Source organism: Electrophorus electricus, chromosome 1 (assembly GCF_013358815.1).
Source record: "Electrophorus electricus isolate fEleEle1 chromosome 1, fEleEle1.pri, whole genome shotgun sequence".
NCBI classification, from domain to species: Eukaryota; Metazoa; Chordata; class Actinopteri; order Gymnotiformes; family Gymnotidae; genus Electrophorus; species Electrophorus electricus.
In genome coordinates, this window is record NC_049535.1 from 13495746 (window position 1) to 13512938 (window position 17193).

The following is a 17193-nucleotide window of genomic DNA, read 5'->3' on the forward strand; positions in this document are numbered from 1 at the left end:
GAGATGTAGAGATATTCAATATTGTAGTAAAGTACACAGTTTACAGGGAAACTGAACTTTCAGACAGAGGTCTTTCATCAGCTGTGTGAACAAAGTGCTTCTCTAATGAAGCACCCCTGTCTGAAACATCCTGTTTACATATTTTAGTACAGTACACTGGAGTTACTCATTTGCTGTAGTTTACTTATATATGCGTTTGTTCCTTCATATACCAATATTACGTGTTTAATTTGTTTATGGGATATACTAGACCAAATGTAATCCAGATTTATAGTATAGATTAATAATCAAAATACATTCCAAATGTTATAACTTTATATATAGTAACATTGTTGGTTGTACTAGTCACTAATGAGTAATCATCAGAGGTGAGCTTTTGAATTGTGTAGAAATGGGCTATAGTCAAAACAAAGAAAAAAACCCTACCTAGGCATCAGATCAGAATGCATTTTTCCATCCCCCATTGACAATGAATTATATATATATATAAATTCATATTCAAATTGAAGTATACAAGGATTCCAGAGAAACAGGACATTTCCGACAGAATTCTGAATATCTCTACATATTTTACTAAAGTACACTGGTTACTTATACATGTGTGTATATGCTTGTGCGAGAGTGTGGCCTTTCCTCATCAACACTCACAGTCAAGCAATTAGTTACCCAGTGCTCAAACACTGAAACACCAGCCCAAAGAGGGTGGGAAGAAGCTATGCAATGCAAAAGGTGAGGCTGGATTTTAGTATTTATTTTGTTTATATTGCACTATTTAATTCCTCCTATGCATTTTAATCCTTTCAACCTCACGTTATACAGCACCAACCAAAAATCTGTACTCGCGTTTTTGTTGGTTTTGTAAATGTTAAAATGCTAGTGTTATCATAACTATGTAATAACACATATGGTATCAAGTAGTTACCAAAAATGTGTTCTATTTTTAAGATTCTTCAAACTAGCTACTCTCCACCTTGTTAACATTTCTTGGCAATTTTTCCGCTTCTTGTGCTACTCAGCTAGGGATATTCTTCCAACAATTTCAAAATTCTAAATGTTGGAGCTACAGGTTAAGCTATAGAAAAAAGTACTTATTGAGGATGCATTGAAGAAAAAACATGAATAAATACATTTTAAATAGATTTAAGCATATGGTTTTAACTTGTACATCTTCAGTATTATGAAAAATAGTCAATCAGGTGTCTAAACTTTTCACTGTTGCTATTAATGGAGATCACCTAAACAGTCTTTTAAATTTCTGCTCTAAAGAACTAAGGCCAACCACAAGGAATTCATTTTTTTGCTGAAAAAAAGGTTTATTGTGTTAAACATAACATGTTTCTTTAGAAAAAATAAACTATATTCTCTCTTAAAAATCCATGTATAATTTTTCCAAAGTGCAGTATTCAATGACAATGTTCAAAATGAACTATTTATTTATTTACTTTTACAAAATTTTAACAAGAAACTGACAAGGTATGAAAGTCTTTTGCTACACTGGTGTCCCTGAATAGATTGTACCTTTACTAGAGGTTATTACAGCTATATCTTTATGTGAATTACAGTACATTAGCAAGGAATCACTGAACATTTTTACTTATTTATAATGCAGAAACCTATTTATTATATTTTAAAATTAGTTTTTGGTACTACATTTTTACAATTGCTTTTTAAATACATGTTACTGTATTTATATGCCATCCGAGTCATCCCAGTCACTAACAGTCACAATACTGCTGCCTGTGCCTGCATTGAGACCTGAAAACACACACACACACACACACACACACACACACACACACACACACACACACACACACACACACACACTTTTAGTATTGTTGAAAATTTTGTGATGTTATAATATTGTGAAATACCTCCTGGAAGGTATACTTAACATACTTGGGACTTAGTAGCAATATGCAAACAAAATTTTCACAAATTTCTCTTTGTTGCCTTAAGGTACGCAGAAAAGTCTCTTCACTTCCAAGCTGATGTGAGCCACCTACAGTAAATAACCATGACTGATTTCACCTTTTATACCCACATATACCTCAACTAAGAATGTTTTCCTTAGGAGCACTATGCAAGTCTAATCTCACCACTCACTACAGAATACCGCTAACTATACTCAGGATGGTAAAAGAAAAACACGTTGCTGTTATCTTTTACCTAGCCGGCCAACATACAAATGTTTTCTAAATGTTTCTAAAAAGTGATGCTCCAAATCTTGTTATAAAATCTTACTGAATCCTCAGAGTCAAACACAAGAAAAGAAGCAGAAAGATGTTTTCAGTGTTCTCACCACTCGTTTTTTCTTTTAGTCTGCAAATTCCATACTGTCTATTGTGATGTGCTCATCTTGAGTAGTTGAATAAAATTTTGTAAGCAAACATTTCTTGCTTTTCTTTCAGAAATGATTTGCAAGACTTTCTGTTGGTATATGTACACTGATACCAAAAGACATGCACATGCAGGCCTAGCAGGCAACCTAAATAGAAGCCAAAAATAAAAGACCACATTTGGTATCTTTGGCTTATATTTGTCATTCAAATATTAGGGCACCAAGAATGACCATCACAATAATGTCTGTCATGTAATTACATAAGTATTATAATCTAATTATCCTTCTGAATGTTCCAACTTCATTTAACATTTTAAATTATTTTGGTTATTTTCATGCAATTACCTAATATGTAAAGCATACTATGATACCTGGCTTCTGTCCTTTGCCTGTGGAAGTGCCCCACACACTAGTGCTGGTGTCAATACTCTTGTCTGCACTCTTCCTCACAAGGGCTGGATTAGGTTTGAGTGCAGCAGGAATATCCTCCAGAGATGAGATATCCCAGTCATCATCATCACTACCATTAATATCTGTGTACTGTAAAACAAACAGAAAAGCCATGGTTAAAGTTTCTGCTGTGTACAATTTATTTTGAGAGATCAAAGACTACTATAGGTATCAACATTAATAAAACAAGTGAATGATCAATGGTGTGTCATAGAGGCAGGGCTAAGCTTTCTAAAAGCCTTCGTCAGAAACTGCTGAAATATTTTATGTCCTATATATTTATAATCCTCTGTTACAAACAAGCTGCTTGAACAATGTATGATATCATAAACAACCGTCCCTGAGGTGATGTCACTATGTTTGTGTTCTAGATCATGCCAAGCAGAGAGATTAGCAGTATTTAAGGATTTTAAGCCCGTTCAACTGACTAAATCACCAGATGCCTTTTAGGCTAGTCATATTCAAGAGGAAACATGCAATCCTTTTATTGGCCATTTATTAGTTTCAAAATAGCTAAATTTGTAATCACCAGTTTATGATAATGTGTGAGTGACAGCTAAAGCCTGAAAAGAAACCAATAGCACCAAGTTATACTATTTAACTGATGTGTTTGACTGTTGTTAATCACCCCAGGACTTAACAGCTATGCCACTCTCTGATCGGGAATGATGTCACCTACTTACTTTTAGCTCCTGCACCACATCATTTGTTTTAGTGACTGTAGAAGGCTTTTCTGACACTGTGTTTACACCCCCTACTGGCTTTCTCAGGCCTCTTTCTTCAAGCTGCTGCTCCAGATTCTTGGTCAGTGCCTTTACATTATCTATTGGCAGACAAACACTGGCTGAATCAAACTAATAATAATGAAAAAGAAGAATAAGCATGATTTATATAGCACATTTGTAAAACAAATGTAAATCAAATGTACCCACTGCTTTACAGGGAAAAAACTCAAAATTAAACAATATTAAAATTCTAATAAACATAATATTTATCAAATGTGTCTGAAGGATCAAGTGCAGGAATATCAATTTTTATTTTTATTTTTTTTAGATTTTCAGAGGTGACTTCCAGAGCTCTGGGCAAAAGTCACAAAAAGCATCTCCCTTCTGTTCAGCCATTTTTCTGGGATTACCAGCATACTGATTTTTGATCTACATGATCCAGCTATAAAATATCAAACAGTAATTTTCATAAGACAAAAAGGGACAAGATCATGATGAAAAAATAAAACCAAAAAGATAAAATGTTAAAATCAACGATTTTGTAGATCTGAAAAAGAGTTCTTTGGCGGTCTAAGAGAGTATTGCGGTAATCCACTCAAGCTGACACAGGTATACATACATTTCTTACTGTCAGCATTGGGGAAAATGTCATGAATCTGTAATCACATGCAAAGGACCGACATACAGTGCATATAAAAAATATTTCACCCCATGGGATGTTTTGCCCTTTTATTGCTTTTATAAATGAGCAACATAATTTGCTGTTTTTTGACAAGAATTTACAAAAAATAAACCTATTTAATATCAAAGTGAAAACAGATTTCTACAAATGTCAACTAATTAAAAAAAAGATAAATGTCAAACAAGTGACTGCATAAATAAATAATCAATCAATCAATCTCTTTACATGACTGACCTAATTCAACAGGGGTCTAGGCAATTGGTGCTAGTAATCTCACAACCAGTGAAGTGAAGATCACCCAGGTGCAGTGAATATGTCTCAAGTGATTAAAGTATAGATACCTCTGTCTGGAAGGTCCAGTCACTAGTCAAATCAGTATTCTTGGCTACAAATACACCACAAAGACAAAAGAATACTCCACGTAACTCTGAGAAAAGATTACTGAAAAGTCAGGGAATGGATACAAAAAAAATTCCAAGACACTGAACATCCCTTGGAATTCAGTTAAATCCATCATTAAGAAATATTAAGAATTTGGCACATGTGTAAATCTGCCTGGAGCAGGCTGTCCTCACAAACAGAGTGCCTATGCAAGAAGACGACTAGTGAGGGAAGCCACCAAGACACCTATGACTACTCTGAAGGAGTTAAAAGCTTCAGCAGCTGAGATAGGAGCTACTCTGCATACAACAACTGTTACCCATGTTCTTCACCAATCAAAGTCTTATGGGAGATTGAAGAAAGCCCATATTAACTCAGTTCACCCAAGGGCATGTGGGAGACTCCAAGGTCGACTGGCCATCAGACAAGAAATTGTGTTTAGTGGACACCAAACACTACATATCAGCACAAAAACACACCATCCTCACCAAGAAGCATGGTGGGGGGCCGCATGCTGTGGGGATGTTTCTCAGCATCAGTCCCTGGAAGACTTGTGATGATAGAGGGTAAAATGAATACAGCAAAATGTAGGGAAAACCTGGAGGACAACCTGATTCACTCTGCAAAAAAACTATAACTTGGGAGAAGAATTGTTTTCCAGCAAGACAATGACCTGAAGAAAACATCGAAAGCCACACAGAAACGGTTTAAAACAAGGTGAATGTTCTGAAGTGGCCAAGTCAAAGCCTAGACTTCAGTCCAATTTGTGGCTGGACTTCAAAAGGGCTGTTCACGCCTGATCCCTGTGAAACCTGACAAAGCATGAGCAGTTATGCAAAGAGAAATGGAGTAATATTGCAGTGTCCAGATATGCAAGCCTGACTGAGATCTATCCCTACAGCTTTACATTCATCTACAGCATTTAGCTGACCCTTTTATCCAAAGCAACTTACGACTGTGATTGAGAACAACTTGAGCAATTGAGGGTTAAAGGCCTTGCTCAGGGGCCCAACAGTGGCAACTTGGCAGTGGTGGGGCTTGAACCAGCAACCTTCCGATTACAAGTAAAGTACCTTAACCACTGAGCTACCACTACAACATTCACAGCCATCTACTTTACATTATATATTAACAGCCATCTATTTTACATTATATATTAACATTTGACATTAGTTTGAAAAAATCTATTTTTACATTAACATTACAAGTTTGTTTTGGTAAATTCTTGTCAAAAAAGCATAATTATATTATAATTAAATATTATATATATTATAATTATATTATAATTATAATTAAAAGGGGAAAACACACACACACACACACAGAGAGAGAGCGAGAGAAAAATGTTTAAAAATTGCAGTGAAGTACACAAGGGCAAGGTTTTCAGAGTGATATAGTCTATCCTTACCATATTACCATGTGATGGAGATATAATATAATGCACACAGAGAAACAAGAAACAAGCCAGGGGGGACATGGCAAGGTAGAAAAGGAGGATATGAACTAAGGCTAGACGATATGGCAAAAATATCACAATTTCTTTCCCCATATTGATCAATATCAATACTTATCATGATGTATACATTTTATAATGCAGCCAGTATCATGCTAATGACTGAAGCCTAAGGAGACCAGAAGGGTCATTAGTTAAACTTCAGAATATAGCTTACTTACAAAAACAATGTAATGTAAATGTTTTGTAAAAGTTTAAACAAAAACTTTAACAAAAAAATAAAATACTATGTACTAGTTTTACACCTCAAATGTTTTATAGATCTGTGTAAAAATGTGCAAACTGTAAACACTATAAACCAGTCATTATTATTATATCTGCACTTGTTACATCATTGAAACTGTTTGTTACATCTTTACTCACTTTTCAGTATTTTGTCATTTTAGAATAGTGCCTCTTGCGCTGCTGACATAAGCTGCATTTTTCACACTGTGGTCGCTGTAGAAACGTTTTGATGCGATTTCTGTCTTGATTTGCTCTGACCAACAACATTTTGCAGATCATCTGCACTAATATGTACTTCATCACTATACAGATATCCAAACCACTTTCATATAACTGATGATGTGTTTTTTGTCAACAATTTCCTCAGCTTTAGAGGACATCGCAAGTTCACTTTCGTGCTACTCACTGGTTCCACCTGAATTTTTCTAGATTTCAGAGCTGGTAGCCCAAACAATGCTTGGCGGTAGGGAATAGACATTTACTTTGACGTGCATGCCAAAAGTGACTGACTGTTGTCATGTTTATTTCTGCTGTGTGATAGGATTTAACAGCCTATCACACAGCAGAAATAAATACGCTCTTACAGCTGTCCTTATGAAGTGAAAATTTCAAAAGCTTATAACCACAGACATACATTTTATCGCAATTATGCTTCGAGATCATTTTCTCGCCTAGCACTAATATGAACCAGACTTATACTGAGCCAAAGAGGCAAACCCAGTTCAGCAAGTGGTTGAGCAGATTTCTGGTCACCTGTGTGGCTGATATCCTAGGAATTCCAAATTTCCATTACCTGTCAAATTGTTTAAAACTTTAAGTGCCACTTCAGGCCAATGGTACATCCAAAAACCTGACTGAAAAATTCCCCTATCAATTAGGGAAACCTTCTCAATTATTTTGACCAAAAATAAATAAATAAATAAATAGAATTTACAAATCTAAATAGATAAAAGTGTTGGTAAAAGTTTTGGTAATAAACTGAGTTGAGGAAAAGCAGTACAGGCGGAAACAAGCTTCTTACTGTGAAATGTTTTCTGCACATTTCCATTCTGGTCCGTTAACTTCGACAGCCGTTCCAAAGCAAGCTCCTCCATCTCACTGCCTTCAGTCCACTCGCTCTCGCTCTCGACCTCAGTTCCCTCTGTTCTGCTCACACTGAGTACAGGGGCCTGCTGCACTCTCTGGTGAAGGGCATCGGAACGTGGGGCTAGAGCCTGGGGAGCAGTGCGCTGCTGGGCTCTTGGATGCTGAGTTTTCACTGCGGTGGTGTTCACCTGTGGGGCTTTAACCTGAGAGGGTTTCTGAGTCTGTGGAGACTTTTCTTCAGACTCGTCTTCCTCTGAGGAGTTTTCGTCTGAACTGAATGGAGGGGTTCTATTGAAGCAAGGGCGATGGTGGAACATGTCAATAAATCACTTTAAATGAACTTTAAATGTCTTTTTATACCTACAAAAAAAGAGGAGTGGGTGAGCCATATCTCTATGTCAGCTAGCTCATATAAATTGAAATCCTGCACATATGGCAAAAGGCTGTGAGAAGCTGCTTACTTTTGATGCAGGAGTGAGATAGTTGGCTTGGGTGTCTGAGTGCCAGTCTTGCTCCAATGGGCTGGCTGGGGTGTGTGCTGCAGTTTGGGTGGATGGCCTGATGCTACTCTGGTGACTGTGTTCGGTAAGCTACTTGATCGTGGCCTGGGCTGAGCTAATGAAAGTGCTGAAAGAATAAAGTGTTCAGTCAGTACGTTAAGCCTTGCCAAAGCAGAATGTCAGAATAAGGCAGACCAGCTTTTAATGTTACTTCAAGTAACAGACTTGACTATGTTGCATGGCATATTACAATTTTCTGGAGAAATGGCAATAAAATTAAAATTATGTGTATATTGTGCAGACATATCTTACTGCAAAGTTAACTGGCATGTACAAGGAACTTGTTTGTACTGTGCCGCAACTGATATGGGTTAGAGCTGCACAAATATTTGTTATATTGGCTGCTGCTCTGATATCAAAGAAGGACGCAGTTTACAATGAACAAACTAGCACATGATAAAAGGTTGTATTGTGATTGTGGGCTTCCTGACCAATAATGGCCATTGTTTAAACATGCAATGTCACAAACACAACAAATCAACTTAAGTTGCTTATCAACAATCAAAATAAAAGCCTTTTTATACCAAAAAGGTGTGTACTGACCTTGTGCTGGTTGTTTGGATTTGGAGGCAAGCACCATTGTTCTTTCCTGAGCCCTCTGCTCTAGTCTTTGGTTGATCTCCTTCTGTACCTGATGGTACGCTGGGTTCTTCGTCTGCCTCTGCTGTCTTTCAGACGCCACCTTTGTCATGGCGCTCTTATACGCTGTCTTAGAGAGTCCACTTACACCCTGAGCAATACAAAAGCCAGAAGGTTTGTAATGATGCTACATGTATGCACTAGAACAGTAAATAGTTCAGGTAGTGTTTAGTGGAGAACTCACAGGTTGGATGCCCAAATTAAGCAGCTTGTACTGTAGGCTTTGCTGCACAACAAGCCGCATGTCCCTCTTGAGGCCTGGCTGCTGGAGCAGCTCGTCTGCCTTTTGCTGCCAGGACTGGATACCAAAAGGGGCTTCTGTGACACTTGAGGAATCTGGCAAAAGAAGGCAATATGTATCTCGCAGCCCAATCTCAACATGTGCCATTCAGAGGAAGATGTATGAACGATGAACAACCAGAGCAAAGAACTTTTTTTCCCCCCTTATGCTTCTACTATGAGATGAACATGCTTCAGAACACTCTGATGGCATAAAGGGAAAGATGAGAGTTGAGAACCAGACTTTTTTTGCTTTGTTTTTTTAATCAGGGATTGGTGTCTCTCTCCTGACTGGAGCTTGCGTTTATTGACATGCTCACTGACTGGGCAAGAAAGACCTGAACAACAGACACAGTCCATGCAGAGAGCATGCATGCATGCCACAGATGTCCACAGCCAACTTTCTTTTGGTTTGCTCCTTTTACCTTTGTCCTCCTCTGACAGCTCCACTATAGGATCCAATTTATGGACCAAGTTGGACTGCTTTACTAGGACATCACAAAGGGTTTCAAACAGGAGTGAGGATTAGATTGTGAAATTCATGAAAGTCTATCTTAATCCTAAACCCAAATTACTACAGTGTTTTGTTTCGTACATGCAATTGTATGCAAAAATTTAGAGCAAAGTGTATGCTCTTTTTCATTTATAAGCCTCTGAATGGCACCTGTTCACAATATTTTTGCAATACATAAAGCATAACTCCTAATAAATTTCCTTTTTTAACAGATTCAAAGTAAATATATTTATATGGATTTGTGAAAAGGTTTAGAAAGGACATTTTACAAGATTCTTATAGCATCAAGTCTATACTCTTCTAGATAGCTAACTAAGGATTTACAAATGAACTGACTTGTACAAGCCTAAGGTAAAAATCATCTATATTTGCAAGTCTTTTTTTGCCTTCTTCAGAGCCAGTGTAACAAATTATCTATATCCACACTAACATATTTGGCGTCTGCTAAATGAGAGAAGCTCTTACTTTTAGGAGATCTTTTGGAATAATCTTTATGTTTTGAGCTACAGTTGCATTTGTATTGGACTACACATACTTTAGACTTATAGATCTAGCTTCAATTTTAGCTGCTCAATACACTTTATGTTTCTCATTCCTGGAAGTTGAGAGCCCATTGCAGAAGGTTTCCACTTGTTTAAAAATTGACAGGGACATACAGCATAGTTTTTACCCAACTTCTGCATACAATTATAGACAAATATTAGTGAAAGTACTGACATATTAACATGCTGACTAAATTAAGTCTGTTCCCATGATTAAAACGTGGAAGTCAGACCCATCATGATTGGATATTAATTCATATTTATGGATATTATTATCTATAGGTTACTGGATACAAAGGGATGACAGACATTACTAATTCAGTGTCTGTGGAAGACTATAGTAGACAGACAAAAGTGGAAAAGAAGAATTTGTACACAATTTTTTAACTGTGTTGTGACATACCATTGACCACCACTTTGTTTTTAAGTTCTGGGGTTGACACTATAAAAAAAAGAGAGAAATGTTATTTAAAGGTCTAAAATAGCAGCAGTCAATAGTGATATTGAAAATGTAAATATACCCTGTATAAAATGATCAGATACCTTCTCGTTGCACTACTAGAGTAGGTGGACTTGAAGTGATCTGTTTCATCTGTAAACAGAATAGAACATGCATTGCTCAAAGTTTCATCAGCCAAACATTATGTAATGTTCAAGTTTTGCTAATTAAATGAAGAAAAATTCTCTTTCACTTCACTTGCAGTCTATTATCTTCCATGTTTTAGCACACCTCAGCCTTTTATGCGATTATTTAGTGACAGCATTCCAAGTCTCCAAATTAGTCTCTGGAGAACTTTTTGTCAGATTAGATCCAGGACACACTCTCTTCCATGAAAGGCCGGCTGTGGGCAGGCTGCTGGGCCAATACAGGAAATCCTGAACAAGCCACAGGCTTCCTGCTTTGCTCTGCAATGCTGACCTGCTTGCTCTGGTAAGCAATGATCTGCTCCTGCTCCTGCAGCCGGAGCTCCAGCTCCTTCGTGTGCCTCCATGCCTCTTCCTTCCCTTCAGACACAGAGGAGCGCATTTGGGACAGAGAAGCCTGGAGCTGAGCCGAGAGCAAGCAAAGCATGTGCAGATGTTAAGGGATAGAATATTAGATTGTGGAGGTACAATAAATCAGAGCTGCTCAAAAAGGCAGACGGCTCTCAAACCTACCTGACCCTTCTCGTTCTCGTGCTCCTCCTTCATTTTTTGCATCTTTGCAGCCCACTTCATTTCCTGAAAGACATAAAAATGTCATTACTATGCACATCAGGTCATAAACACATTTGTTGCCATTGGCAGACTCTGACCTGTCTGTGGAATTTCTGTCGGAGCTGTGCAACCTCCTGCCAGTGCTTGTCATCACTGTTCTGAGCCAAGTTTGCCTGTGTTTGAGCAGCCTGCGTGCTCTCCCGTATCTTATTGCTCTGCTGCAGCTTTAGCACTTCCTCCAACACAAACGGGAATATAGCATTTTTAGTATCTTTTTTTTAATAATTTGAGAATAATTAGTTTTTGTAAACTCCCAATCAAAAGCTGCTGGGGGCCTGCCTTAGAACAGATTATTTTCTATATTACTTTCGCCATGGTAGATAACTCATACAAATGGTGGCTTTTATTGTATTGAAAACTCACTTTCTCTAGATTTCTGTTCCTCTGGTGAAGTGAGTCCATTTCTCTTTGACAGGCCTGCTTGACTTCATCAATTCTGTGGTTCATACGCACACGCTCATCCTCCTTCCAGACTTCCAACTGCTTCATAAACTGCTCCTGTTTCTGTGTCAGATCTTTCTCCTGAATGGCAGGATAATAAAATAGGTTTAAACATCTGTACACACAAAGACTATAAACCATACCTCTAAGGAGAAAGAAATAAAATAATCCAAATAATAATGATGGATCAATTATTACTTTACTTATTAGTGAAGAATAAGATCTGGCATCATCATCTATTGCAGTATCATTGCTCTTCGCCAACTAAGTTTTGATTAAAGCATACAAAGTGTACCCAACTCTATTGCGTTCGGCAGTGTAATCTTTCTGTTGTGCCTCCATTTGCATTAGTTGGTCCTGTAGCCTATTGACTTCTTCTGCTAACTTCACAGTCTGAACTTTCTTCTGATTATCAGTCATCAGTTCTGAGAACAGAATAAGGATATAAATCAACCTAAATGAAATCAGTGCATATATATGGTAAAGTCACTCACTGAGATCATAGTGAAAATCCAATGGAACTCACTCATGTCATAATCCATAGGATGCCTGCGTTGCATATGACTTTGCAAGAAAGAGGCGTTCATGAAGGCTTTTTCGCAATGTTGGCACTGGAAGATGAGCAAATTAAAATAGGATTAAAACACTGGGGATGGCATACACTTCTGATTCATGAAAGCTGAAAAAATAGTGGTAGCAGGGAGTAAAACATCCAAGTTCTAAGTAACCCAAAAGACAACAGGGTCACAAACCACCACTATAAAGCTACCAATCACAGACCACACACGGCAGAAAAATATAAAGTGAGGAAAGCCGTTGCCATGGAAACACACAGTGGACCTCTCCTCTCAACAGTGTGGAAACCTCTGAGAGATCGGTAGGCAAGATGATGATGTGCCTCTGTACACCACCACCCACGGTCTGTATCAGCACACCCCCCTAGCTGTCGCATTTAAATTTAACCTCCCTTCCATTGATATGCTCAAACATTAAACGCTGTGTGTACGCATGTATGTGCTCATGACAAGACAAATTCAAAGATGTACAGCACACACCACACACATAACCAATTTCCATATTTGGCTCCATTTTGAATGAGTCAGTATTGTGTACAACTAACAGTTGTGGATGAGATTAAGATGCTGTTCAAAGGCCAATTAATTATGGAACTACGGTTATGGAGGTGACATTTAAAGGTTGCTGTTAGCCAAGCCTTCCCAGCACATAGCAACCACTCACATGAACACAGAGTGTTACCCTGGCAACAGCTGTGCAATGGTTAATAGTCATGACAATAGGTAGCTCTTCAATTTCCGCATCAGGAAAAATGTAGCAAGGTACAAAAATCAAATGCACAGGAAATGATGGTGGCAAACAATTTAAAAGGTGGGGATGAAGGGTGTGCCTTTGTCTAAAATACTGTTCATAAGTAGACTGAAGTCATTGTCACCAGCAGACACCATCTGCTTGTAACCCTGAATCCTGAACCCTGCCCAAAAATACAATGTAGTGCATAATCAGAACAAATCTGAGCAGAGTCCAGACTGCAGGAGTAATGTAAAAGAGAAATCTCACTCTCTGTAGAACCTAACACAGAGCATTTGATGTGCTTTTTCACTCCACAAACACCCCCTTCCCCCATCCTTCCTCACGCACTGGGGACAATAAAACATAGGGGCCGAGTTTTCATGTGGGGGAGGGGACCGGATCACATCACATTAAGAAGATACATTCACACCCCAGCAAGCCCACCCCAAGAGTCACACCGACCTTATGGTAATTAGCCAAGCCCGCGCTGATCATGGCTTGCTGAGAGGTAATGATCTTCCTTCTCTGCTTGAGCTCTTCCTTTAAAGACTTGGCATCCTGGCTGCACTTTCGCAACTGCTCCGTGAGCTGCTCCACTTCGTGTGCCTGGGCCTGGAGCCGCTGCTCGGCCACCTGCAGGCTGATGGCCAGGCAGTCTTGCGAGTGCAGCAGGTACTCCACGATGAGCTGGGATAACCGGAAGAGCTTGAGCAGCGCCGGGTCCACCTGGCTGTGGCAGCGGGTGCACCGCTCACCCTCCAGGTTGCAGAACGCCACTGTCGCCACATGCTCCTGCAGCATCTGGAAGTCCAGCTCACAGGCTACACGGTCCACATCGACCGCGTTGATCCGGCGCCAGTCCACACTCTCATGGCGGGCACGGAACTTGAAGGGGGCGGGGAGAGCAGTACCCCCGAAGGCTCCAGACATTGTAGAACTATCGGGTTGGCCCTGACCGCCTGAGGATGGCTGGCTCTGTGGGGAGCTCAGCAGAGATGGTATCCCTGCTGAGGAATGAGCCCCCTGGGGCTCTGATGACAACGGGTAATAGATATTGTTGTAAAATGGCTGCAAAAGAAAAAATGCTGGCTGAAATCAACACAGACAAACCGACCAAATATAATGAAATGCCTCAATAAACAAAAAAATGTATCTAACTCTCAAGCACGTTTTTCAGCATAATATAGCCACAGCGGTTCAAGCACATACACAGCAAACAAAATTAGATATCTACCACAATGATTATACAACAAAAGAGGAAGCGATCAATGTAAACGTCAAATTTTATTGTTGACAGTAATCCACCTTATATTGCTGGTTCACTGTCCTCTTACCATCTTGCGTTTTCACGAGCCTACAGAAATACAGGAACGACTCTCCGAGGTTCTTCCCCCTTACTTGTGACAACGCCAAATCAGGGCGTCCCGTCAGTCTCCATGGAAACAAAAACGCGTGTCCTAGATTGCTAGCTCTTCGCTAACGCTAGAAGGAAAAGAGAATTAAAGTCATCGCTGTATTGCTGGCAAAATGGACAAACAGAAATTCGTGTTTCAAGTATAAAACTAGGATTGACAGTTGGTAAAACATTCTCTAGAAAGCCGAGACCTGGCAAGAGTTGACCTAACAGTCAAGACTAAGATCAAAAATATACACAGCTTTAAGGTTAGATACTTTTAGTATCTGACAGCCAGTATGTTTCTATTTCGCATAGGGTAACCTAAGCAGCTAAGCTAGCTATCGTCTCCCCCCCTCCATTTATTGACTATACCTGCTATGTATCATAGCTGCTTTCTGTTTTACAAAATAAGTTTGCTAGTTAGCTGGCTCAGACAAGTTAACTGGTTTACTTGGTAAGCGGGTATAACTGCATAAATTACATCTATTTCTACCAGCCAAACAAGCTACTAAACAAGCTAACGGCCTCTCAAGTTACTTTGCCTTCCAAACATCAAGTTAGGACAAGCCCCCTTGCTGAACAAAAGACGGACACATGCGTTTTGCCAATTAGGAGTTAAGAGGTCACAAAGTTCTGAGAATTCAAACAAAAAGCTGTACGGCTGCATTCATAGTTCATCATATAGCTACTGTAGATATCTTACCAGCATTTGCAGGGCACAAAACCCAAACCTTATCCAACCCAGCGTTGTTAGGTTAACCTACTTAGGAACGGATATCGAAGTAACGGAAAGGGAATCTTTACACAGTGCAAAAAGGCTTTTTTCAGTTTTTGTACAGAACAAATACCGATTTAATATATCGTTTCAGTTTAAAACTAAAATTATGATTACACAACTAGCATAACGTTGCAAATAACGACAAAAAATCCTTACCTAGCAAGCTAATTAGCTAGCTAGCTAACAGACAAGTTACTTAGGGAAAACGCGTCCAAGATGCAGACCGACGTGACGTAGATCAGGGCTCGCAAGTTCCAAAAGCTGCTCATTACTGCATCAAGAAGGTGAGGGGGAGGGGAGCCTCAGGCTGCATGTTAAGAAGTAAGTGTAAAGAATTGAGTGTTTGTGAACAAACCGCATTTCTGTTCTGTTTCTTTAATTGTCAGGGTTTTATGGTGATGTTAAAACTGTAACCACAAGGAATTATTATAATAATATTATATTAAAATGCACGGTTAATTGGAATGTCTTTTTAAAACATGTCAAACGTGTGCTAAATTGAGGTGGTTGGAATTCTGTTATTCTGTTGCTTTGGCACATCTACTTTCAACGATCAGCGAAGTATGTACCGTGAATGTACAGACTTTTTTGGTCTGTAGCGCCGCCGAGTGGCATATTGGGAGACCGGCTATATTTTGTACTACCTAGTAATACAAAATATTAAATGTCAATGTAAAAAACATTCTGTCACGTAGAGTGGCCATTATGATTTGAGTTTAAGCTATTTAGAGGTGAAAGGAAATTTTGAAAAATACTGAAAAAGAGAAACAATATAGCTAACTTTACAGAAAATGATAACCACAATGATTATACAACAAAAGAGAAAGCGATCAATGTAAACGTCAAATTTTATTGTTGACAGTAATCCACCTTATATTGCTGGTTCACTGTCCTCTTACCATCTTGCGTTTTCACGAGCCTACAGAACTACAGGAACGACTCTCCGAGGTTCTTCCCCCTTACTTGTGACAACACCAAATCAGGGCGTCCCGTCAGTCTCCATGGAAACAAAAACGCGTGTCCTAGATTGCTAGCTCTTCGCTAACGCTAAAAAGAAAAGAGAATTAAAGTCATCGTTGTATTGCTGGCAAAATGGACAAACAGAAATTCGTGTTTCAAGTATAAAACTACGATTGACAGTTGGTAAAACATTCTCTAGAAAGCCGAGACCTGGCAAGAGTTGACCTAACAGTCAAGACTAAGATCAAAAATATACACAGCTTTAAGGTTAGATACTTTTAGTATCTGACAGCCAGTATGTTTCTATTTCGCATAGGGTAACCTAAGCAGCTAAGCTAGCTAAAGTCTCTCTCTCTCTCTCTCTCTCTCTCTCTCTCTCTCTCTCTCTCTCTCTCTCTCTCTCTCTCTCTCTCTCTCTCTCTCTTCCCCCCCCCCCCCCCCCCCCCCATTTATTGACTATACCTGCTATGTATCATAGCTGCTTTCTGTTTTACAAAATAAGTTTGCTAGTTAGCTGGCTCAGACAAGTTAACTGGTTTACTTGGTAAGCGGGTATAACTGCATAAATTACATCTATTTCTACCAGCCAAACAAGCTACTAAACAAGCTAACGGCCTCTCAAGTTACTTTGCCTTCCAAACATCAAGTTAGGACAAGCCCCCTTGCTGAACAAAAGACGGACACATGCGTTTTGCCAATTAGGAGTTAAGAGGTCACAAAGTTCTGAGAATTCAAACAAAAAGCTGTACGGCTGCATTCATAGTTCATCATATAGCTACTGTAGATATCTTACCAGCATTTGCAGGACACAAAACCCAAACCTTATCCAACCCAGCAATGTTAGGTTAACCTACTTAGGAACGGATATCGAAGTAACGGAAAGGGAATCTTTACACAGTGCAAAAAGGCTTTTTTTCAGTTTTTGTACAGAACAAGTATAATACAATAGTTAACCACTTTGTTCAGTGCCACCAGTTCCATCTGGATTTACATCCACTACAAAATTCCAATATTGCATTTCACCCCATCTACTGATATTTATAGCCTGCATTCGCTTTCCACTACACTGCCCCTCAGACACGACTGTAACTGCTTTACTACTGGCACTAATGGGAA

The 17193-nt window shown here is 39.0% G+C and overlaps 1 protein-coding gene across 6 annotated transcripts; it reads right to left on the bottom strand.

Annotated features, from left to right (window-relative positions):
• Positions 1 to 40: 40 nt before the first annotated feature.
• On the bottom strand, positions 41 to 16026 carry dzip1 (DAZ interacting zinc finger protein 1). 6 transcript variants are annotated; one of them, XM_027014498.2, is made up of 19 exons: positions 15274 to 15396; positions 15043 to 15099; positions 14278 to 14425; positions 13406 to 14011; positions 12162 to 12246; positions 11936 to 12060; positions 11558 to 11716; positions 11233 to 11370; positions 11096 to 11158; positions 10857 to 10985; positions 10481 to 10529; positions 10341 to 10379; positions 8787 to 8938; positions 8507 to 8693; positions 7865 to 8030; positions 7339 to 7691; positions 3475 to 3614; positions 2713 to 2881; positions 41 to 1755 (listed from the first exon to the last, which is right to left on the bottom strand). In XM_027014498.2, exons 3-19 carry the CDS (start codon positions 14278 to 14280, stop codon positions 1688 to 1690), a joined length of 2631 nt encoding a protein of 876 aa, XP_026870299.2. In that variant the 5' UTR covers positions 14281 to 14425; positions 15043 to 15099; positions 15274 to 15396; the 3' UTR covers positions 41 to 1687. The 6 variants fall into 6 exon arrangements, with proteins under 6 accessions (XP_026870299.2, XP_026870291.2, XP_026870335.2 ...); XM_027014490.2 differs by having other exon boundaries at positions 15043 to 15102; XM_027014534.2 differs by adding an exon at positions 9307 to 9369 and having other exon boundaries at positions 15043 to 15396.
• Between the last annotated feature and the right edge of the window lie 1167 nt (positions 16027 to 17193).